Source organism: Nicotiana tabacum, chromosome 15, assembly GCF_000715075.1.
Source record: "Nicotiana tabacum cultivar K326 chromosome 15, ASM71507v2, whole genome shotgun sequence".
Taxonomy (NCBI): Eukaryota; Viridiplantae; Streptophyta; class Magnoliopsida; order Solanales; family Solanaceae; genus Nicotiana; species Nicotiana tabacum.
In genome coordinates this window covers 120,133,772-120,158,120 of record NC_134094.1, presented here as the reverse complement: position 1 = coordinate 120,158,120, position 24,349 = coordinate 120,133,772, and the positions used below count along the sequence as shown (strand labels likewise).

Genomic DNA, 24,349 nt, shown 5'->3' with positions numbered 1-24,349 from the left:
TCCTCCAAGTGCAGGCACTCGGAGTCTATCCCAGTGCTCTCTCCAACATGTACTACAGTCGTCTCTCGAAGAGTGAAGTCGCCCTCCTCTAAGTCGACGGCTATTGGACTTTCTTCTCCCGCGTATATGGTTCTCCTCTTAAGGGGCATTAGACCATCATATTCAAGGGAGATATCGGCATCCTCATCAACCAGTGAAAAGTGTTGAGGAGCAGAAGCATCGGACGGAATGGAGGCATGCTCTTGTAATGCGATAGTCAAGGTAGGGGCTGGTACGGAAGGTGCAGTAGTCGCAACAGGGGAAGAAGCCGAAGGTGCAACAGTCTTCCTCCAAAAAGAGGGCATCGGTGCCTGGCTCCTCTGAGAAGACCATTTGTCTGAAAAAGAGACAACCATTGAAGTTAATAGAATGAATCGACATACAACGGAAAGTGAAACGGCCACGGCCAAAAAGAAGAAGTTACTTGTCGAAGGAAGAGCCGGTTTGAACTTCTTGAAGAAGCTCGTCTAGTCGCGGATTCCTACGACATGGGGGAGGATTTCCAATCGGAAATGAGCGTGACTAATGGGAGGCTGGTTGTTGGCTGCAAGGAAAGGAAAATCCTTCAACTAATTCCGAGAAAGTAAAAGAATGCAAATAAAAACTGGGCACTTACGTGTGTAGTTCCAAGCCTCAGGAAAGACATCGACGTTAACAACAACGTCCTCAGTCCTGACATAGAAGAAATTGAGCCAGAGTTGATGACTAGCCTTATCGTCCGTCTTCACCATCAAGAATTTTCCTCCACGGTGGAGAAGGTTCAGCATCGTTCCCCTATAGAAGCTAGGGGCAAATAGACGCACCAAATTCTGCAGCGTCAGTTCGACCCCGACCAGCTCGATAAATTTGGTCAGCATTCTAATAATCTTGTAGACGTATGGAACAAGCTGAGAAGGGCAGATGTCGTAGTGATGATAAAATTCTTCCACCAACGGAAGAAGGGAAAAGCATAACCGATAAAGAAAAGGTAGGCGTATAGAGCACAGTATCCAAGGTTATGAACCTGCACCACTCTCCTTCTGTCGGGATAAATTCGACGTGATTTGGAAGATTGAACTTGGCCTTGAATTCCGCCAATTCTTTGGACGTAATCGTCGATAGAAAAATACCGGGTGCAGCGTCTGGTGATTGGGTGGGATCGATCTGATGTTGGGAAGAGATAAGCATTAAATGATGTGTAATAGTAAAAGTATCTGAAGCTACTACTTCCTCATTACCCCACCCCTCATCTGACACCCCAATTTCAGTGATCCTCTTCTTGTTATTTGAACAAAAAGATAAATTTTGCTTTAAGATTTTACGATTGTTTATTAGTGAAACAAATATTACTTCTGTATAATGCAAGAGACAAGAAAAATAAGGAGAGAAGTGAAGGATGGATAGCGCATATAATTGATGCGCAGTCAATTATCGTAACCGTAAATATGAGTATAGCGCATATATTACATGCGCTATACCTTAACAGACTATTATTTACTGCACTATATATAAATGATAGTCAGTTATTATTATTTTTTTTACCTATTTTCATCGTTTGAGTCCAAAAAGATCACACTTTGGTTCTGAACTCTATCTGAAGGACTTACCTAGAGCGTAACATATGGCGACTTACTCCAAAATACAATTTGCAGTTTTAATATACACTAGCAAAAAAGATTTTCCAAAGTTATATAAATATATAATAAAATGTTTAGTAAAAGGGTTAAAAATTGCTTTAATCTTTAGGTCACCAGGGTGGCCCGTCTATAAAGCAAGTAAAGCAATTGCTTTAGGCTTCACATTTGTGGGGTCCCCATTTTTTGTTACACCTAGTAGGCTATAAGTTTAAAAAAAGGTTTGTAGAAGTGAAAAAGTTTGATTTTCAATTCTTTCTATAACGAGTATAGAGAAGAAGGATTTACAACTGCTATGATTTCTGCCACGAAATTTGCACTTGAAATGAATATCGAATCCGATTTTCGTAAGAAACGTAAGATATATAGGAAATAATAATTTGATGACAATGTTAATAACAAAATCTCAAAATCTTTCGAAAAGTCCTTTGGAGTTGATTACTTTGTACATAGAAGACAAGGCTATTTTTCACTTAAAAATAGATTTGAATAATTCGAAGCATATGAAAATATTTTTGGTTTTCTATTTATCGGTAAAAACTAAGATCACTAGATGATGAAAATTTTAAAAAATATTGCCTTAATCTTGAATGTTCCTTAAAGCATAATAATCAATTTGATATTGATGGTTTAAATTTATTTTCGAAATTAAAAATATTAAGAAAAATAGTACAATTAGAAGATAACAGTTTAATTGATACACCCGGTCAAATAAAAAGATTTGATTCTTTTTCAATGCCTATATTACTTATGGAATAATGTTAATAACTTTTGTTACCGTCGCTTCAGCGAAAAAAAAATTTCAAAATTAAAATTGATAAAATCTTACCTAAGATGAACAATGTCGCTAAAAAGGTTAAATGGATTAGCTATATTGTCAATTAAGAAAGACTTATTAGGAGTTATCGATTATAAGAAAATTATTAATAATTTTGTATCTAAGGAACGCTAGAAAAATAGATAATAAATAAATAAACTTTAAAAAAAAATTAAGATCTTTCGTAAAGTTTGACTTTAGGCCACATAACTTGTTTGTCCGCTCTTGTAGGTCACATGTTCAAATTCTAAGAGTAATGTTATAGTAATATATTTTTTACATCCCCTTGAAAGTACTCCGGCGCTCCACCACTAACTCAAGGTTTACTATGTGAAGCAAATGTATCGTTTATCTTATTAGTATCAAAGATCGTTTACATATTCAAATTAATCTTATTCAGTTTTGTGTTGTTTAGATGAGTTTTTAATGAGATTGTTTTCCTTCTGATATAATCAAGTGAAAAATAGAGTTTTACAGTATAGGAAATATAAGTATTTGAGAACAATTTGGTCATTCAGGACTGCATAGCGCAGTGGATTAGCGCGTTTGACTTCGGATCAAAAGGTCGTGGATTCGACTCCCACTGTGGTTGGATTATTAGAAGTTTCTTCTTTTATTTTGTCCTCTCTTTTTTTTACATCTTTTACCAGTTAATTGAAAAACTAAAAACAAATTTTGTAAAATAAAAAAAACCCAACCATAATAATGCCAAGAGCACGTGTTGTCTTACCTCTGCCATAACAGTTAAACACCCCACTTTGGACCCCAACCAAAGGCAGGTGAGATGCAGCCGGGAAAAAAGTTCACGCTCGGCGCACTTTAGCTACTTTGGTTGTTCCACTCCCAGCTGATATTTGTGTCCTCAGATCAGATGGGGATAAACTTTCTCTACTTTTTCATATTTACTGCCACAAAATATGAACCCTAGAAATCTTGAAAATTACTCAATAAGTACTTTTCAATTTTGATACAACCTTTGAATCCTTTTACAGCCTCAGATTTCTCCAAGATTCTTAAAATTTTGTCTGATTTTCTTGTATCTTGTTGGTGCTAGGTGTTTGATTTTGCTCAAAGTTTCAAACTAAGGCAATTCTAGCACAAAATTCCCTTTTTTGAGGTAAGTGAGTTAAAGGGTATGTTTTATTGGAACTTAATAAGCTGAAAATGAGATGTTCTTGTTTTTTTTAGATTGATTTTGGTTGTTATTAAGGTGATTGATTTTGCTCAAAGTTCCCAACTCTAAGGCCTTTTTGAAGTAAATGAGTTAAAGGCTATTTCTTAATTGAAACTTAATCCGCTGAAAATGAGTTGTTCTTGTTTTTTCAATGGATATTGGGATTTTAAGGGTTTTGATTAAGTTTCCAGCTTTAAGGCAATTCAAGCACAAAGTTCCCCTTTTTGAGGTGAAGGGATTAAAGGGTTTTCCTTTTTATTGTATTTAATCCCTTGAAAGTAGAAGTTCTTGTATTGATTTTGGGTTGTTGTAGGCATATTTTCATGATTTTGAGTAATTTGTTTTGCCTGTATTTGAGATTATTTTTTCGAATGAGGTTTTTGTGATGTGATGTGGGATTAACTTATCATCTAGTTGTTAGGAATGAAATGTTGATTTGGAGTTAAAATGGGTTAATTTTGATAAAGGAAACATTGTGCTTAGAATTTGGAATTTTATGTTGGACTCTCTCTAATAAGAGGGTGGATATTAGTGTGCGATATTAGTAGTCGCTTGGTTTTTCGAGCTTGAATGGATGACAATGAGGATAATGGGAGATATCCTCCCAGCCCTTATGGCATGAATCAGGGTTATGGGTCATCCAATCGCCAGAAGCTTCCTGTCCGCGACACGTCTTATTCAAGGCATGTCGATGATCAGTATGTTGAGGAGGCGGATAATGATGAAGATGTTGATGACGAAGAAGAAGAAGATGATGATGACGACGAAAATGGTGTTCAGCGGATAGGGAAAGATGTGTTTGAGGATGATGATGACGATGATTATGGTGATTCACAAAGGCATCAAAAGAAGAGGAAGTTAAAGAGCTTGTTATCAAGTTACGAGTTTGCACCTCGAGTACCACCACCATCTACTGCAGCTCCAACCGCTCCGAAACCTTCATTTGGTGGGAGGAATCCTCTTTCTGATTGGTCTGAACACGAGACGTTTATTTTGCTGGAAGCGTGGGGGGATAGGTTTGTTCGACATGGGAGGAAGAGTCTTCGATCAGATGAATGGCAAGAAGTTGCAGAAAAAGTGTCACAGGGGTCAAAACTTGAGAGGACAGACACCCAATGTCGTAACCGTTTGGATACTCTAAAAAAGAAATACAAAAAGGAGAAGATGAAGTTTGCGGAGAATGGATGTAACACCAGTAAGTGGGTGTACTTCAAAAAGATGGACATGTTACTAACGTCAACTCCACAGCTAGCGGGTGTTTCATGTGGAGTGGACTCCGGTGAGTATGTTTTCATGAGCTCCAAAGTTTCTTTGAATCGTGCCAATGGTTTGGATGAGATGAGGGACAGTCCTAATAACTCGGGATCTGCTGATGGTGACGATGATGATTCTGAGGATCTTCCACCAAAAAGATCAAGAAATGGACAATCAAGAGGGAATGGAGCTTCTTTCAAACTAATAGCAGATTCCATCCATAAATTTAGTGAGATATATGTGAAGATTGAGAATAGCAAGAGACAGCAAATGCTGGAACTGGAGAAAATGAGGATGGACTTTCACAGAGACTTGGAAATGCAAAAGAGGCAGATTGTGGAGCGAGCACACGCAGAAATTGCAAGAATACGCCAAGGAAGAGATGAAGAGAATGACATTTCTGCTGAAAATGTTAGTGGATGATTTAGCCGGATTATCTCTATTCATCGCTTGTTGGCTATTTTCCATTGTTGTATTATATCTTGCCTGTTATTCTCTCGCCGTCCTGCAGAATATGCAAGACAATAAGCTTAATGTAGTGTAAGAATGTATTTGGATGTAGTTTCAGCAGCTACAATAATTTTATATAGATCACAACTTCCGTACTATGAAAATCTTCTTTTATTACTATGGAAATTGTCTGTAAACCTAAACAACTCTTACCGAATATATAGCTGCTTTGTGGTTTAGCACTTACTAGAGTTCAATCAGGGGATTATTAGAGTTTTCTCAAGATATGGTAATCAAATACAGTCTAATCTCTCTTTAACCTCTTTATATAACAGTCATTCACCATAAAAGTCAAGTTTTTTTCGGAACCGATTTTTATGTTATGTTATAATATATATCCTCTATAACGACATTTCACTATAGCAGCCAAAAAATATCTAAACAAATTAGGTTGTTATAGATAGGTTTAACTGTATTGTGTTACAACGGGAAAGTCAGTGGGTGTTACTTTTATGGGCAGTGATGAATCCAAGATTTAGAGTCAATGGGTTCTAGTCTTTTATATAAGAGTCAAGTTTTATCCCTGCCTCCCCCCCCCCCCCCCCAAAAAAAAATACATAGTTGGAGCTAAACGCAGTGGGTTCTGTTGAATATGCTGCTTCTTTTAGTCTAGATCCACCACTGTTCGCCAGGAATGTTCATAGGAAAACAAAAGAAAAAGTAAAGGAGCAATTCATGATGGCTATGAAGATTTTTTTTGGTGTTCGGGCAGCTTTGCAACTAGAAAGACACTCAAGATTAGAAGGAAGGTGGAGGGGAGGGATCTGGGTTCATTCTCATTGAGGTATTATAGCACCATAAATGCATAACTCATAGAAGGTAGCATGAATGATGCAATAGCTTGACCGAGAATTGTCTACTGTTTTAGCCCAGTTCAGTCTATCGGAAACAACCTCTCTACCTTCACAAGATAAGGATAAGATATGCGTACACATTACGCTCCTCAGACCCCGCCTGTGGGATTACATTTTTAGTCCCGTTCACTTCTTAGCCTCATTCCTTACTGTGCCTACTACTACAAGTAACTTTAGGTTTTAAGCAAAATAAAGTAACGTTTGTCCATTACTTTCTTCCTCACATTATTGTTAATGAAATTCAAGAATTATTTCAGCCCCTTCAAAAATCGGTGGAACTTGGATCCTCATCCATACTTATTTTACTGTGTTGCTATTTTCATCCAAAGGCATTTGACGCTATAACAGTAGCTGTAATTGGAGAGAAATCTCACCGTAACCATACACATACCAAAAAAACAGCTAGAACATTGCTGTAATATCCCAAGTAAGAGGTTTTATATACAATTGTTCCATTCAAAAGTCCCCTCAGCATTCAGCATACCTAACCTGAATTACATGTATTTTCACTTTTTCAGGATCAAAATATTGCCTTCAGTATTCTCTCGCATTTCTATCAAGACTGACTTCCATTGTAAACATAATTTAAGAGGTTCCCAAAATTTTTACATTTAAGCATTCCGTGGTGATACCCACACAACATATGATAACTCTCGTTGACAAAGCCTATGTCCAAGAGATTTATGGCAACTGGTCAGCTCATTATACGTTAAGCCCTGCCACGCGACATTATCTGTATTAACAGTTGAACCTCAAGACGGATAAGCTCAGCTTCTTCCTCCTGCAGCAATAGTTCTAAACACTAGGAATAACTTTGGCTTTTAACTGGTTGCTGTCCCCTAGATATATATGAATTTCAGGATTGCAATGCCTAAGTGCTGCATGGCTTCAAGGGACTGATATGCACTGCATAATGCACAGCTTTTGCAGTTAGCAAATTGATGAGAGAATTTTAGACCAGATGAGCCAACAACTAGGGCAGCCAGACAGCGGGATATCCTGCAAAGAGTACATAATATTATTTTCTTGATCTGACAACAAAACCATTAATGTGGTGCCTATGCTTTCCTGAGCAGAGGGTCTATTGGAAACAGCCTCTATCCTCACAAGGTAGGGGTAAGGTCTGCGTACATACTACCCTCCCAGACCCCACAGTGTGGGATAATACTGGGTAGGTTGTTGTTGTTGACAACAAAACCAATGGCATTTCCTTTTCAGTATTTTGCCAATTTCACACAAAGGCACTATCTCGCCAGCATAGATTAGAGAGAACCACAACAAGAAGTCTAGGTTCAGTATCAGAAGTATGAACTAGGAAACTAAAACTAATTTGACGAAATTAGATGGACGGACCTTCCTTCAGGTTGAAAATGACACACCTCCACGACTAAACAGTAGAAGTGGAACAGAATAACATTGTCATTTTGAAATCTTTACTACTTTACCCGTCATTCATCTTTATATCTTTCGAAAGAAATAGATTCTGATTCTATTCTTTGCTCAATGTCAAACAGAACTTGAGCAATTCTTGAGTTTTTCCATTCCTGTCAATAAGCATCTAGCAATTCTTGAGTTTGCAATCTTTCTCTGGGAGACCATTGTTCTTTTCCCAAAGAAGCTCAGTTTATTTTTTTATCATGAAGGGATAAGGGAATTTAGTTTTATCATGGACTCTGCTATTGTTGGAATTTGATTCCTTTTTGTGTGTACTTTTAATTTCTCTCTTTGAGTCATTTACTAGCTGAGAAAAAAAAAGAGAAAAAGGGAAGTCCATCAAATCAAAAATACCTCACAGGTGGTTGGCAGTATCTCAACAAATATTGTTGACATCACGCACCCTAAACCAAGTAATACTAGAGTTTAACTAGTAATAACTCCTTAAATTAAAGCAAAGGTATTTCTCAGTTTCTCAAATGTGACAGGTGTTTGTTATTTTTTTAACCTAGAGAAGGTATTTTCAGACCATCCTGAAATTTACCCAAGATGATAGTACAAACACCTATATGAAATAAAGAGAATGATTGAGAAAAACAATGCCTTTCAGGTAAAGAAATAATTGCTAGGTTCTTAACAATAAACTTAGCTTATCTGCTATTACATGTTTGTTTTACAGACCGGATATAGTAGGACAACATATCCCCGAGCAAGTCATCTTCAAACAAAGCTTCATCCTATATTGGTTAGTGTAGGATAAAGAGTTGGCTCAGCTCATTATCCAGTTAATAATCCTCCTATCAACAGTCCTGCCATATGTTCCATTTTCCTGATAAATAATCAATGTTTCACCAAAATGCACATAAATAACACTCCCTAGATCCCATTTTAATTCACCAAAAGGCACACAAATAGCACTCATTACATCCCATTTTATGTGAAAGTGTTTGACCAGAGTTGGAGTTTAAGAAATTAAAGAAACTTTTGACATGTAGACTAAATATATGCAAAGTACCAAAATCGCCCTTTTAAATGAGTGGTTGTGAGATTTCACATGTATTTTCATAGTGTCTCACATATTACATTTTAAGTGACTTGCCAAAGATGAGATGAGGAGGACTCCTTTAAATTTGGTCGGTGTTAGCTTGCCACAAAAGCGACTTATATAAAGCATAAATAAAGGCCTATAGATAGCTATCAAAATTACCCCGATCTGGTCGACCAAGTCTGGACAATTACAAAGCTGCCTGGTGTTGACTCTAAAGCTGGGCATCTGAGTTTTGTCGAGCCCCAAGAGCACCCTTTACTTCCAGTAGCAAGCCCTCTATGGTTAGGAAGATCTCAGCTATTAAGATAGGCGGCTACTCCCCTCCAAATTTAGCCATGGCATCAGCAACAATATTCCCTTCCCTGTAGCAATGTTGTACTGTGATCTGGTGCTGCTGTATGATTTTTCTCATCTTCAAAATATCCTCCTCAAGCTCCCAGGAAGGTGATGAAACTCCAGTTAGCATGTTCACAAATAGGGGAGAGTCCATCTCAAGAATGACATGGCAAACTCCCTGTGCATTGAGCACCAGAAAAGACCGAAAAAAGCAGCTTCATATTCTGCAGAATTTTTTGATGAAGTAATGAGTTTTATAGAAAAGGGCATCAAGAAGATGCAAGAAGTACAAGAGAGGGGGAAAGAGTCAGCTTTGATACAAAAAAGAAAATAAATACTAGGCTAAAGCAAAAGAGCTGACAAAATCCAAAAAGTTAATATGTCAATCTACAGGGGCTAAATACTGCCAACTAAATAACCAAAGGAGACATCTAGCTTTAAGTGTGTGTGTTGGAATTGATATCCCATCAAAACATCTGCGATTCCTTTCTGTCCAGACACACGAAAAGATACAAGCAGGGATCATCTGCCAGACTTTCCTGATGACTTTATCAACTTTCCAACCAGACCAGCATTCATAGACTTCTCTGATGCTTTGTGGCATGACCCAACTGAGACCAAAGATAGAAAGAAACATGCACCATATGTCTGAGGCAACTTAGCAATGTAGCAAAAGGTGTCTGTTGGAGTCTAAATGTTGCCGGCACATAAAACATCTGTTAACAATTGGCATACCTCTTCTGTTAAGGTTGTCCTGTGTTAAACAAGATTCATTAAGGGCTATCCATCTGAAGTAAATGATCTTTGGGGGAAGACTTGTCTTCCAGATGTACTTCCAAGGCTATCTATCAATGATTTCATTAGTTGGGCATAAATGAAAGTACCCTGCTTTCACTGAGTAGAGGTCATCCATCCACTTAATATTGTCAGCAATGTTGTGGTTGACTGAGTATCCCTCTAATTTAGCCAGGAGAGTAGAGTCAACAACTGTGGAATTTCCCAGTCTTGGAAGTCCCTTCTGAATTGGACTTGCCAGCAATTGTCTTGCCAATTCCGAGAGATAGAGGAATCTTGATCATTAGCTATCTGGTAGAGGTCTGAGAATTCATTCATTAGGACAGTCCCTTGTAACCATATATCCTTCCAAAACCTGATGTTGATGCCATTTCCCAACTTGAAAGAGGTATTCATAGAGAATTCATTCCAAAGTTTCCTGATAAATTTCCAAGGCCCAACTCCATATGGTTTTCTTGACAGATTGGTGCACCAGTGGCTTTGAGATCCATGATTTGCAGTTACCACCTGTTTCCATAACGTATTCCCTTCTTGACAATATCTCCATAGCCACTTCATAAGCATGCACTTGTTATGTTGAGGTCCCTGATACCTAGTCCATCAAGTTGTTGTGGCATGGTAACTTTTGACCATTTGACTAAGTGAAGTTTGTGACCCTTGCTGCCTCCTTCCCAGAGGAAGGTTCTTCAAATTTTATCCAACTGCTTGACTGCCTTGTTCAGAATTGGAATCATTGGAATCAGAGACATGAGATAAGTAGGAATACTATTCAATACACTATTAATGAGTGTCAATCTTCCCCCCATAGAAAGATATTGTCTCTGCCAAGAGGCTAACTTTGTTTATTAGTGCAGAACTGGAGTGATTTAGCAAATGCCATGCTCAAATCCCCATTTTTGCCCTAACACTCCCTCCAACACCTTCAGTTTTCAAAAATGAGGATGTTGAGATGGATGTGTGGGCATACTAGGAGAGACAAGAGCAGGAATGAGGTTATTCGGGACAATGTGGGGGTGGACCCGTGAAAGATAAGCTGCGGGAAGTGAGACTGAGATGGTATGGGCATGTGATAAGGAGATGCCCAATAGGATGGCAGAAACATAGTAGCGGGAGGTTGACAGTAGGATCATCTTATAAAAATCTGAATCGGATAGGATCTCATTATCTCAACTCAGCCTATGGCCTTGGAAGCATATCTAGAAAGTCAAAATACCATATAAAGTGGCATGCTTTACTTGGTTGGTGGCTAAAGAAGTAGTACTCACTCAAGAAAACCTCATGAAAAGAGGGTTATCAATTTGTTCTAGATGTTATTTGTGTGGCCAAGATGCAAAGACAATTAGCCGTTTGTTTCTACATTGTAGAGTGACAAGACAGTTGTGGGAATTGTTCATTAACATCAGGGGTATCCGATGGACAATGCCAGGAAGAACCTATGAACTTTTGTCTAGCTGCAACACGAGGGGAGCTCTACATCTAACAAAGATAGATGAAAAATTGTCCCAGCAACCATTTGGTAGACAATTTGGAAGGAGAGGAATACAAGGTGTTTTGAAGATATAAGTAGCCCCGTACATAAAATCAAAATGAATTGCATTCGGTTTTTTAGTTTTGGGTGTAAAACAGAATATATAGATGACCAGGATTCAATCATAGAAGTCTTAGGCTCGTTGTAAGAAGAACAAGGAAGTTTAATTTTTGTTTTTGTCCTATCTCTTCTTGATGTAATCTTGGTTCCAGTACAAAATTTGTGCTGATGATTTATTAATATATTGGGTCTGTTACCATCTCAAAAAAAAAAAATAGAGAGAGAGAGAGAGATGCCCAGAGGCCCCAGTAAGGAGGTGTGAAAAGTTGAACATGCGGGGTTTAGGAGAGGGGTAGAGGGAGGCCTAAGAAATATTGGGAAGGGGTGATTAAACATGATATGACGCTTCTGCAGCTTGCTGGAGACATGACCCTTGATAGGAAGTTGTGGAGGTCAAAGATTAGGGTAGAAGGTTAGTAGGTAGTACAACGTACTTCCCTCCCTTGCTGGTAGATTTAACATTACGCTAATTGTGGCTTATTCTTTGCATATCAATACCGATTATTGCTTCTGGTTCGTTATGTTTTAGACAAAAGTGGGTTACTCTAGTGGTAAGCATCCTCCACTTCCAACCAAGAGGTTGTAAGTTCGAGTCACCCCAAGAGCAAGGTGGGGAGTTCTTGGAGGGAGGGAGCCGAGGGTCTATCGGAAACAGCCTCTCTACCCCAGGGTAGGGGTAAGGTCTGCGTACACACTACCCTCCCCAGACCCCACTAGTGGGATTATACAGGGTGGTTGTTGTTGGTTCGTTTTGTTTTACTCTCACTATTGCTTATGTTTCCTTTCCAAAACTTTTTCATTTTTATATATTGCATTTCTTTACTATTGATTATTGTGCTTACCCGAGCCGAGGGTCTCTCATAAACAACCTCTCTACCTGCACAAGGTAGGGGTAAAGTCTGCGTGCAAACTACCCTCCCCAGACCCCACTTGTGGGAATATACTGGGTATGTTTTTTTTTTTTATGAAGTAATGTATTGTATTAAAGGCATCAAGAAGATGCAAAAGGTTACAATAGAAAACTTGGTTAACTCCTTAGGACAAAAAAACTATTCCAGAGCCTTGAGTTAACCAAGAGCAAAAAAGCAATGGTTACTAGACCATTGAGAGAGAACTAATGAAGTCTAAGAGGGGAATAATATCATTTACAGGGGAAAGGTTACTCCAACTAAAAAGACTCATTAGATATTTAGACTTCAGATGACCATTGGAAGTTGAAATGCAATCAAAACATCTACGATTCCTCTCTGTCCATAAACACCAAAAAATACATGCTAGGATCATTTGCCAGATCTTCTTGATGGATCTATCAACTTCCCATAGGCTCCAACTAAGTACTGCATCCCTTATGTTCTGTGGAACTGTCCAGCTGATACCAAAGAGTGCAAGGAACATGTTCCAAAGATCTGATGCCACTGTACAGTGTAGTAACAGGTGGTTAACCGACTCAGAGTTGAGCTTGCACATGTGGCACCTATTTGCCAACTGAAAATTCCTTCTACAAAGGTTATCCTGGGTCAGAATAGCTTCATAGAGAGTTGTCCAGGAGAAGCACTTGACTTTTGTGGGCAGTTTTGTCTTCCATATTAGCTTCCATGGCCAAAGCTCGATCATATCATTGGATGCACTTAGATTGCTATATCCTGCCTTCACAGTGTAGATACTTTTTTCAGAGTTGCCCCACCTTAAGCTGTCTGAGACTTGAGGATTCCCTATGGCATCTTCAAGAGTTCTGTATAGGTCAAATAACTGATTTAGTTCCCAATCTTGCATATTTCTTCTGAAGTGAAGATCCCATGTGTTTCCTGCTCTATTTTGGGCTATAGAAGAGTTAGGGTCAGAAGCAATCTGGTAGAGGCCAGGATGAGAATCTTTCAGGGGTTGATTGTTGAGCCATCTGTCCTTCCAGAATTTAATGTTGTTGTCATTCCCAACCTTGTAGGATACTTCTTGAAAGAATGCATCTTTCAGATTGTTGATATGCTTCCACGGGCCAACTCCATGTGGGGCTCTGTTTTGCTTGGTGCACCACCTGTCTTGCACCCCATATTTGGCATTAACTACCTCTTTCCATATGCTTGTTGTTTCTTGAGCATACCTCCACCACCATTTCATGAGCAGACTCTTGTTGTGCTTGATCAAATCTCTGCTTCCCAGACCTCCTTGGTTTTTTGGCATGATCACTTTTGGCCACTTCACTAGATGGAATTTATGGCCTTCACTGTTTCCTTCCCATAGGAATGTACTCCTAATTTTGTCCGGTTGTTTCTGCACCTTACTTGGCATAGGGAAGAGGGACATAATGTAGGTAGGGATACTGTCTATAACACGGCTGATTAGAGTCAGTCTACCACCCATAGACAGATACTGCATTTTCCATGTTGCCAATTTTTTCTCCACTCTCTCTATTACACCATTCCAGATCTTTGTTGCCTTGTGCTTTGCTCCTAGAGGGAGGCCTAAGTAAGTTGTAGGAAGGGAGCCTATATTACAGCCCATTAAGTTAGCCAGCTCCTCCAAATTAGGAACTTCATTCACTGGGTAGATCATGCTCTTCAAAATATTAATGTGCAGCCCTGAGATTGCTTCGAATAGAAGTAGTGTCAAGTTTAAGAACTGCACCTGAGATCTCTCTGCCCCACAAAAGATTAAGGTATCATTTGCGTAGAGTAAGTGAGTAACTGTGACTAAGGTATCTGTATTGTTTCCCACCATGAACCCTTCAATCCACTGCATTTGTTTTGCCTTATCTAGCATTTTACTCAGACCCTCCATGGCTAGGATGAATAAGAAGGGTAACAGAGGGTCACCTTGTCTTATTCCTTTGAGGGGACAAAAAGCCCACTGGAGATCTATTCACTAGAACTGAATACTTAACTGTAGTGAGGTTGTATTTTATCCATCTGACCCATCTTTCCCCAAGCCCCATAGCTTTCAACATTGAAAATAGGTATGACCAGTTAACTTTGTCAAAAGCCTTCTCAACATCTAGCTTGCAAAGAATTCCAGGAATCCCTCTTTTCAGTCTATCATCCAGCATTTCATTGGCTACAAGTGAGGCATCTGTGATCTGCCTATTCTTCAGGAATGCACTTTGCTCTCCAGAAACCAGCTTCCAAATTACTGTCTTCAGTCTCTCAACTAGAGTTTTGGCAACAATTTTGTAGATACTTCCAATGAGACTGATACGTCTAAAATCTCTGAGTTCTATTGCTCCTTTCTTTTTGGGGATAAGAGCAATGAAAGAGGCATTGCATGACCTAACCATGAAGCAGTGTTGATGGAAGTGTGAGAGAGCCCCCATAATATCAGATTTGATAAATGACCAGGTTTTTTGGTAGAAAACCATGGTGAATCCATCAGGACCTGGGCTTTTATCCGGTGCACAAGAATTTATTGCTGCCAGCACTTCTTCCTCCTCAAAGGGTCTTTCAAGCCATACTTTTTCAGTTGGTGATATGCTGTCCAAGCCTTCAAAGGTTACAGAAGGCCTCCATTGCTCATTCTCAGTGTACAAGTCTTGATAGAATCTTAAGATTTCATCTTTAATTTCATCACTGTCTTCAGTTAATTCAGCCCCAATCAATAACTTGTCAATACAATTGTTTCTCCTATGAGAGTTGGCCATTTTTTGAAAAATTTTTGTGTTCCTGTCTCCTTCTTTGAGCCACAAGCACCTAGATTTTTGTCTCCATGATACCTCTTCCACCTTTGCCAGCTTTTTCAACTCGAGCTTTAAATGCATTGATAGTTCCTTTTCAGTCTGAATCAAGAGTCTATTTTCTGTTGTTTGTTCCAGCATAGTTAGCTCTTCTAGAAGCTTGGTTCTTTGAGCTTCCAACTGACCAAGGTTGTTCTGTTCCAATCTGTGATATCTTTTTTCAGTCTCCTCAGTTTTTGCACCAGTATGAAGTCTGGACTGCCCCTAATTGAGTAACTGTTCCACCATTCCTCAATTTTGTTTATGAAACCTTCAACTTGAAACCACATGTTTTCAAATTTGAAGTAGGAAGGATTTGCTTGCCAATCACCACATTCCAATAGGAGAGGCCTATGGTCTGATTCAACTCTTGGAAGGGCCAACTACTTGATTGCTTTAAAGTTGTCATTCCATTCTGGTGAAATTAAAAACCCATCAATTCTGGATGCTTGCAGGGAGTCCTCCCCCCTAAACCAAGTGTAATTGGCTCCTTGAAGGGGCAGATCTATGATGCCTAGGTCTTGAATGATGTCCGAGAAAGATTTCATTGCCCTGGACCTTCTGACGCAGTTGTATCTTTCGCTTTCATATCTGCAAACATTGAAGTCTCCCCCAATGACCCATTGATCCTCCCAAATGCCTCTGATAGCTGCAAGTTCATGCCAGAAGTTCTCCCTCTCTATGTTGTTATGAGGACCATAAACCCCTGTGAGACACCACTTGAAATCATCTTGTAAGCTTTCAAGCATACATGAAATTGTGTTGTTGATTACAACTACCATCAGTGTTTAACTTAAGCCTACCACTTGTCGCTAATTCCCACTGCACTTCAGTAATCAACAATCCAGGTCTGAAGCCTTCAACACTGGTGCAAATCTCGGTCCATGTGTATGTCCATTCATGGCTTTTGAAATGGCATTTCAACTGCATAACAGCTAAGGAATGAATCTGGAAAATCATTCAAGGAACAATGCACTCCACTATACTTGGCAGCACATCTTTGTTTCTAAAGTTCACAGCATATAATAGATGGAAGGCATTGTAATATAAAGGCATGAACTTCATTCTTGAGCTTAACTAACCATCATGACATCAGAGTTTGCCTCAAGTCAGCAGCTTCTCTAATTCCCCGAACATTTCCAAAATGTCGCCATACTCTCCTTGCCTGCTAGCTAGAAAAGAAAAGGTAAGATATGAAATCTTCCTGAGGTTTTCTGCAGCAGAAGCATCTGCTTGTCCCAGTTATCCCAAATCTCCTAATAACATTATCTGTAGATAATTTCTGTTTCAGCAACTCAACATGGAAAATGACACTTTGAATGGAAGTTTTTTGTGCCATATCTTTGTGTGAAGAAAAGGATTTTCAAGACTTGTTAAGCTGATCTACATGAGAAAATTCCATTTTGTAGCAGGTTTCCAGATGGCCTGATCCGTGCTATCAAGCTGTCCCAACTTTAGTTGCTACCACTTGTTTCAAAATGTGTGTAGGCAGTCTCTTTCAGCTCATAGACTTGCCACCTATCATCCTCCATGAGGTTATTGAATTCAATTCTACCAGATTTTGGCCCAGGTAACAGAAACTTCGCAATAGCCCCAAGACCAGACCAATTATCCCATCAAAACAATGTAGTTTCAGTAGTAGGTTTCCATAGAATGAACTCCTGCACCTTTGGTTTGATTTCCATCGATCTTCTCCAAATATGATTGTCCATAATCCCAAACTTTAGCCATTCTGTGCTCTCTTACAGTACTTGGCTTCAGTAAACTCGCTCCATAGTCCATACTCCATAGTGATTTCTGAGTCCTGAATCTCCAATTTTTAGCAGCAAAGATCAGACTCAAGCTGGCTCGGACACCACCATTATTAGAAAAAGAAAAGAGGATTATTCTATTGAATCTTGAGGAATACCAAGCCCGTATATAAAAATACCTTTTGGCACACTCTAAGGAGATAGAAAAAGCAGCTGTTAAATATCCTGGAGCGCAAAGTAATTGAATTCTCTAGTGAAAAACTACCCAATGCAGAGGACAAGTGAAACCTGCCTTCTCTCCATCCCTCCCTTCCAGAAGAAGATTAATAAGGAATTCTTAATTTAAATCCAAACCGCAGTTCTTAAAGCAAGTTCTCAGAATAAAGAAGCTACCAACAGGTAGAATAAACATAGCCTAAACGGAAATCTATAACTAGTTTCAAATATTCACAGAGAGAATTAGAGAAATATAACACAGAGAGAATCACGAAACAAAATGAACTAATCAGGTCCCACCTGCCAAAAGATCACCATCCCTGTCCTTTTTACAGGATGTTGCCAAACCTAATTCCGCCCAGCGATTTGAGAAAACAGGTGAAAGATTCTGCATGCATGCTAATATTGTACTGAACATACCCCAGTTCAAACCTTTACCATAAAAGCCAATTACATATCTACATAAGTCAACACCAGCAGGAAGAGTAACAAAAGTGCTGCAATTATTACTGTAAAACCCTACACAAAGCAAGTCTATATTGCCAGGCCGAGATGATTCAAAAGGTACCCAAGTATTAAATAGCGTAAATAAAGAAAAGCACCAAAAGAGAGTCTAACATACCAATGCTCTTTTAGGAAGTTTGATATGTACCATCCCCGTTAATATGACCAACTGCTTCAAGTATTGATGAGTATGTAATAAGATCATATTCAAAACCATTGGCACGCATCTCTTTCATCAGCCTTGCAGCTTCCTCAAACATGCCAGCACGACTAAGACAACCAAGAATGGTGTTGTAAGAGACAGCATCGGGTTTAATTGTTGAATGTTTCATCTTTGTAAACATCTCGATTGCCCGTTGTGGATCACTAGTCTTGGCCAAACCATTTAGTATTATGTTAAATGAGTTTAAGTCGGGAGCACAACCATTTTCCTCCATAGCATGAAGCATGGAAAAAGCGTCATCTAGCATACCTGCTCTCACCAGCCCGGACATGACTGCGTTGTACGCATAGACATCAGGAGAGCATCCCAGTTGTTGCATCTCGTTGAAAAGATCGACAGCCTCAGTCAAACGCCCACATTTCCCAAAGTGCTTTATCATTACAGCATATACCCGAGAACTACTAGATCCACAACTCTCTTTTAGTTCTTGAAACAACTCATTTGCAGCTTCATAGCGTTTTGCTTTTCCAAGACTATTGATTAAGCTGCAATAGGCAGCTGGACAAGGAGGAAAACACTTCTCGTCCATCTCCTCAAGCAAGGCTAAAGCATTTTCAACTCTATTTTTCTTGCAATACCCATCAATAAGTATTGAATAAGTAAAAGAGCTTGGAGCAACACCATTTGCTTTCATTTTTTCAAACCAAGATGATAACCTCGGATACTGGAGCTCTGGATTCAAACAGGGATTTTATAATAGTATTATATGTCACAACATTCGGTTTACAGTTTAATGATTCCATTTCATCAAACAGTTTAAGAGCATCACCTATACGTCCTCCCCTTCCTAGAAGGTTTATCACATTGTTTATCAACACAACATCCGGCTTACATCCCTCTTTTAGCATGGACAGAAATACAGAATATGCCTCCTCAAGTCTACCAGCTTTACCAAGCCCTCTTATCAATTCAGTGTAAGTATACACAGTTGGAGCACAACCTTTCTCTTTCATCTCATTGACTAATGCTAAAGCCGTTTCCACCCTACCCAATTTGAAGTAAACCGCCAACAAGGTAGTATATATCTTTGCAGTGGGATATAAACCATTGTCCTTCATTTCATCGAACAACCTAATAGCAGAATCATCACGACCTAGTTTTGCATAGGATGATATAAGAGCACTATATGTAACTGTATCAGGGAAACAATTGCCCTCATTACACATTTCGGTATAGAGCTCATGTACTTTTTCATGTTGACCTTCTTGCATCAGCATCAAAATAATGGAATTGTAAGTGGTTGCCGTTGGCTTGCACTTGCGGCCTTTAATCTGGTAAAATACTGATAGTGCTTTGTTTACCATTTTTGCCCTGCCTAAAATTCTTAGAGTCTCAGAGAGATCGGCAGGAGTTATGACACATGTACTCCGAGCCATTTCTTGCACCGTCTTCCACATTTCACCTGTTAGCCCAGCTTCTTCAAGACATCGAATCAAAGCCAGGTAGGTAGTAGAGTCATGTTCAAAGTTCCTCCTTTTACCAGCCCACTTGAAAAACTGAAGTTTCACACTGATCTCCATGTCTATTTTAAGAACCTCTCGAACCAATTCATTATCTACTTTCAGCTTTAGCACCTCCAGGGCCTTTTCAGCATCAGGACCCCACTTAAATATCTTCAGAATCCTGATGAACCTCTCATCTAATATCCTTACGGAGCCCCTTCTTAAGGGTGCTTGCTTCTCTTGGAACCCTTCTGTTTCGGCCTTAGGCCTTGACATTTCAAACATCTTAACAATTTCACTTTCTGCAACATCAAAGAAATAAAGGCTATTACTATCATCATCTTAGTGCCTAATGGGGAAAAAATCAAGTTTTTGCAAAGTTCTACCTTTCATGAAAAATCCTACTATCTGCATTTGGCACACATAGTAGCGCCTCAAGTTTCCCGCTATTTGAGGGCAAGAAAAAACTATAATATAGATTGGATCTAGCAGTACATCTATCTATTGTACATTATACAACAATAATAACAACTACCATGCATCGGTCATAAACAAGTTGGGGTCGGCTATAGTAATACTCACCGAATATCTTACTCCATATAAACTCATCTCAGGCCAATATTGTACAAAAATAAAATAAAAATAAAAAGTACTAAAATTCTTTATATGTTCTACTTACCTAAACAACTCCTAGAAAAAAAAAATCTATTTTTACCTTATGAAGAAAAAAATCTACTTTTGGGTATCACTAGTATACCCATAACTAATACACAACACTTCTTGAACCAACAAACAAATTGATTGAAAAGAGCATTCCCAATAATGATATGAGATTATGAATAATATAGTTCACGGGAAGAAACACGCACCTGTCTGCTTAATTCTCTGACATAAACTAGAAAATGTAGATATACTTCTCCTTGAACAAGCTGTTCCTCTCATCATTATAGCTTCAACTTCAAAAAGCAAACAAATATGCTGCCAACAGTCGGCCCCAACTTGTTTTAGACTCAGGCCTAGTTGTTGTTGTTGTAGTAGTAGTAGTAGTATTCAGTACCTAAAACTATTACAAAAATTCTATATAAAATTAGGCTTAGACTCAGGCCTAGTTGTTGCTTTAGACTCAAGCCTCGGATACTGGGCGCTGCTTGGTGGTGTTGTGGTGGTGATGGCGGCAACGCTGCCGCTGATTGGGCTTGGTCGTATTGGGTCGAATGACAGGCCGGGTCACTGGCAGTTTTGGGAACTTTTTTTCTAATAGCCTACTTTGACAACTTATAGCGTGTCTGACTCTGACCAAAGCTTCTGGGAGCCAAAATTGCTATTTTGTCTCCGGAAGAAATATTTGTTTTTGAGATTTGAGGTGTTTGATCAAAAAAAAAAAAAAGTAGTACTTTTAAGCAATAGCAGGAATAGCTTTATGTTATGCGGGAGATAATTATTTATCTCAAGATAAAAATATTTTTATCAAAAATCTATATTTATCAAACCGTCATTCATCAATTTCATCAATACTATCTCCATAAACGTGCTTTGCACGTTAATAATGGTATATGATGGTTTAAGTATTTATTTATGTGAAGGAACAATACAATTTACTTAATAAGAGAAATTTTATATATAATAATACAACAATCATCTAAATGCCAAAAACTATTGTTACATTAGCATAATACGTGAATTAAAAATGAAAGGATTGTGAGCACGTAATTTTTTTCCTACGAAAATACTCCTACAAAATTCACAAAAATAAATTTTCTAATTGTTTTTAGTTTTTAGAGAATTTCTAGAAATTTCTTTTTAATTGTTTGTTTGCATTTAGTTGCATTTTTATGCATATTTAATATCTTAAAATCATAGAAAATATCATAAAAAATTTCAAATCTTCATTCCATATCATTTTAGGTTTTAATTGCATTTTTAGGAATTAATTATTTGTTAATTATAGAATTAATACATGAAAACCACCACAAAAATACATTTAGTAACTTTACATGCATTATTAGTTAATTGTTAGAAAATAGGTAAGTTTAATTTTGCAAATTAGATTTGAATTAGGATTTAATTTAGGATTTTTATTAACTTGGCTAGGTTTTAAAATCAAAGTAAGAAAGAAGTAGGTTTGTTTGGGTCTTTTAAAATGCATATGGGCCAGTTCATGTTGAGGCCCAAACCCCACAAAAAAAAATCTCACCCGGTCCAGCTCATTCCCGACCCAGTCTGTTTCTCCCTCTTTAATCAGACGACTCCGTTTTGCCCTCCCAAGATCCCAGCCGTTGATCTTCTTGCATCCGACGGCTCAGAACTCATCACATAACCCCTTTATATCTGTCTGACCCCCCTCCCCCCAAACCCTAAAAGACCTCCTCATTCTCCCATCTCTCCCAAATCTCTCTAACCCTGAGCCGCCTAATACCCACAACTCCATTTTGACCGGCGGGCAAGCTCCAAACAACCACAAATATTCACCTGCAATCCTCATCTTACCCTTAACCCTAATCTACCATTGTTTTCCCCAAAAACCCCACCAAATCTTTTGAATTTCAAATTCAAAAACCCCTAGAAACCCTAGGTTCTTTCTTTTTTATTCTCCAAGATTTCAAGATTCGATTCAATATGAAATTTACATTAATCGATTGTTCTCAATGGGAGCAATCGATTGATGTTGATTTTAGTTCGTGTCGAAGGCACCGGAGTCCGGCCAATTTGTTCTCGACCAGTCAAAGTTCCAAATTTTTCACACTCTTCAAGGTAATCATTTTCTTTCTCGTTTAGTTTAATTAATTGTTAGTCTTGCACTTAATAGTAATTACTATTTTAAATGTTCATTATTTAGGTTATTAGTTAATTGCATGTGTTAGATAGTTTAATTACCTGAATCGTTAGGATAATTTTTAGTAGTTCAATTGCATGTTAAGTATTTTAATTGTATGAGTTTGTTAGGATAATTCATTTTGGATTAATTTAAGCAATTGAAGCAAGTTGTTTGTTGAGTTGTTTGGTAGGATAATCGGCATATTTCTCTGTTTTACCTATCCATCTGATCTTTCTAGCTTGTTTGTAAATACTAGAAGTTTGAGGGAGTAATTTGAAATAGGAAACTTAGGAGAGTCTTTGAGATGTTTCTAGAAGGAAAAAGAGATGCTAAAAAATAAAAAGAAAAAAAAGGACAATTGTTAGGAAAAAGATGCTAAAATAGGACAGTTGTCCAAATCTGTTAAGAAAAGATGCTATTTTCCTTATTTTTAGGGACTGCACACTCCTCAGATTATTCCCTCTTCTTTTTTCTATACAAGACCTCACATTCCCTCACTCACACACACTAAATTCCATGCAGAAATTACTGATACATTCCCTTTTCCTCACTGATTTTTTCAAAAAGAAGACACCCTGAAAACTCAGTTTAAATATAGAAGAAAAAAAGGAATTCCAAACTTTTCTTTGTTTTTGTTTTTTTGCTTCATTTCTTTCGATTTTACAAGTTTGATTGACTGCTGGAACCTTGGTTCTACTCCTAAAGTTATTGTTGAGTTTCTAATTTGGATCAGATTCGACTCTTCTTTGGATTATCTTTTAATGTTTTCCTGTTCAACTAGGTTAGTGCCAAATTTTCTATGTATTATATTTTTATCGAATGACCAGAAATGTTGCTATTCTTGTTTGATTTATGAGCATTTGTTTGTTGTTATCTTATGTGAAGTTTAAATGCGCATTTCACTTCAATCTGGGTTGGAAACAATGAAGTAGATCAATTATATGGGTCAATTTGATATCTATGGTCATTTAAGCATGTGGCATCAATTGCTAAACCCTTTTAGTTTTGAATAAGGTTGAAGTTTTTGTTTAAATCATGCAGATTTGGCAGTAGTTCAAACAGAAGCTCTACTATAGTGTTCTGTGTATGAAATATGTGAATTTTTGTTAATTTGAGGATGTAAAGAGCTGTTGCTACTGATCATAGGGCTGTAGTTTGCAGATCTGACCACTAGTTGGTGAGATTAGTAAACTCTAAAGTTAAGGAGTGGACTTGAAGTCACTGTTGGAAAGAAGTTTAAACTAAAGATTAATCATATCCTGTTTTGGTTTAGCTATTATTGTAAATGACTTCCATATACATTAGAAAGCATTCATGTCCATTACCATTATCGAAAATTGTGATTAAAGTGGATGTCACTGTAATGCCCAGAGATGATTACCATTGTAACGGGTTATACATGTAAAGATAAAATCAATGGGTATTGATTTTGTAAGTTATTCAAAAATTAATATCATTTTTATTTCTCATGATTAAAATTGATCTCATTTTATTTTCTCATGATTATGTAAGTCATTTGTTTATGAATCGATTAAGTTTGTAATTCATTGTTATGAATCAATTAGAGTGTGAACAAGCTACCATAGCAGGGCCAATGGTATCGCGATTCGAACCCTTATTAAGGCCCATTGCTTTAGCTCCCTCAAAATACCACCTATAGTGATCATCTAAAGAGCCTTAATGACTTGGTAAAATCAGATTGATTCCAAATATAGACCCCTTCCCTGCATTGGCTTAGTCTTAACATTTGGAGTCACATAAGTTCAAGCCCATAATGATGTAGTCGTACATCAATCCAACAAAGGTTTAAGTAATTAGATTACACATTCCATGCCCAAACGTTTCCATACGCCAAAACCTTACAACAAATCTCAAAGGTAGTTTAGGAAAATAATTCATAAATATCGTAGTTTTCTTTAGACGCGTAAATAAATCATCACAACTATGGGTACGGTTCCTGTGGCATAGTCGTGATACATAATTCTTCAATTTGGGTGTGCATTTTATGCGACTCGACTATAACTTCAGTAATAGTAATAATAATAATAATAATAATAATAATAATAATAATAATAATAATAATAATAATAATAATAATAATAATAATAATAATAATAAACATGTTGTGAATCGCGGGTGCGTTTCACGTGGCGCGGTTTGCAATGTGTACCCAAACGACAAGTGTACAACATCGTAACTTGTTCAATAAATAACTCCATAAATACTAAAATGTGGT

The 24,349-nt window shown here is 37.8% G+C and overlaps 2 protein-coding genes and 1 non-coding gene across 3 annotated transcripts; 2 read left to right on the top strand and 1 right to left on the bottom strand.

The window, feature by feature from the left end:
- Window positions 1-2,987: 2,987 nt before the first annotated feature.
- Window positions 2,988-3,061, top strand: TRNAR-UCG (transfer RNA arginine (anticodon UCG)). Its single transcript has one exon. It is a non-coding gene; the product is annotated as a tRNA-Arg (tRNA).
- Window positions 3,062-4,213: 1,152 nt separating this feature from the next.
- On the top strand, window positions 4,214-5,320 carry LOC107804172 (trihelix transcription factor ENAP1-like). The gene has a single exon (XM_016628019.1). The coding sequence runs from the start codon at window positions 4,214-4,216 to the stop codon at window positions 5,318-5,320; it is 1,107 nt and encodes a 368-aa protein (XP_016483505.1).
- Window positions 5,321-8,552: 3,232 nt separating this feature from the next.
- LOC107804173 (pentatricopeptide repeat-containing protein At3g16010) lies at window positions 8,553-20,642 on the bottom strand. The gene is given in 4 exon segments (XM_016628020.2): window positions 8,553-9,303; window positions 17,752-18,508; window positions 18,510-19,600; window positions 20,168-20,642. Coding segments are annotated over 3 exon segments (1,914 nt in total). The 5' UTR covers window positions 20,244-20,642; the 3' UTR covers window positions 8,553-9,303; window positions 17,752-17,761.
- Window positions 20,643-24,349: the final 3,707 nt, after the last annotated feature.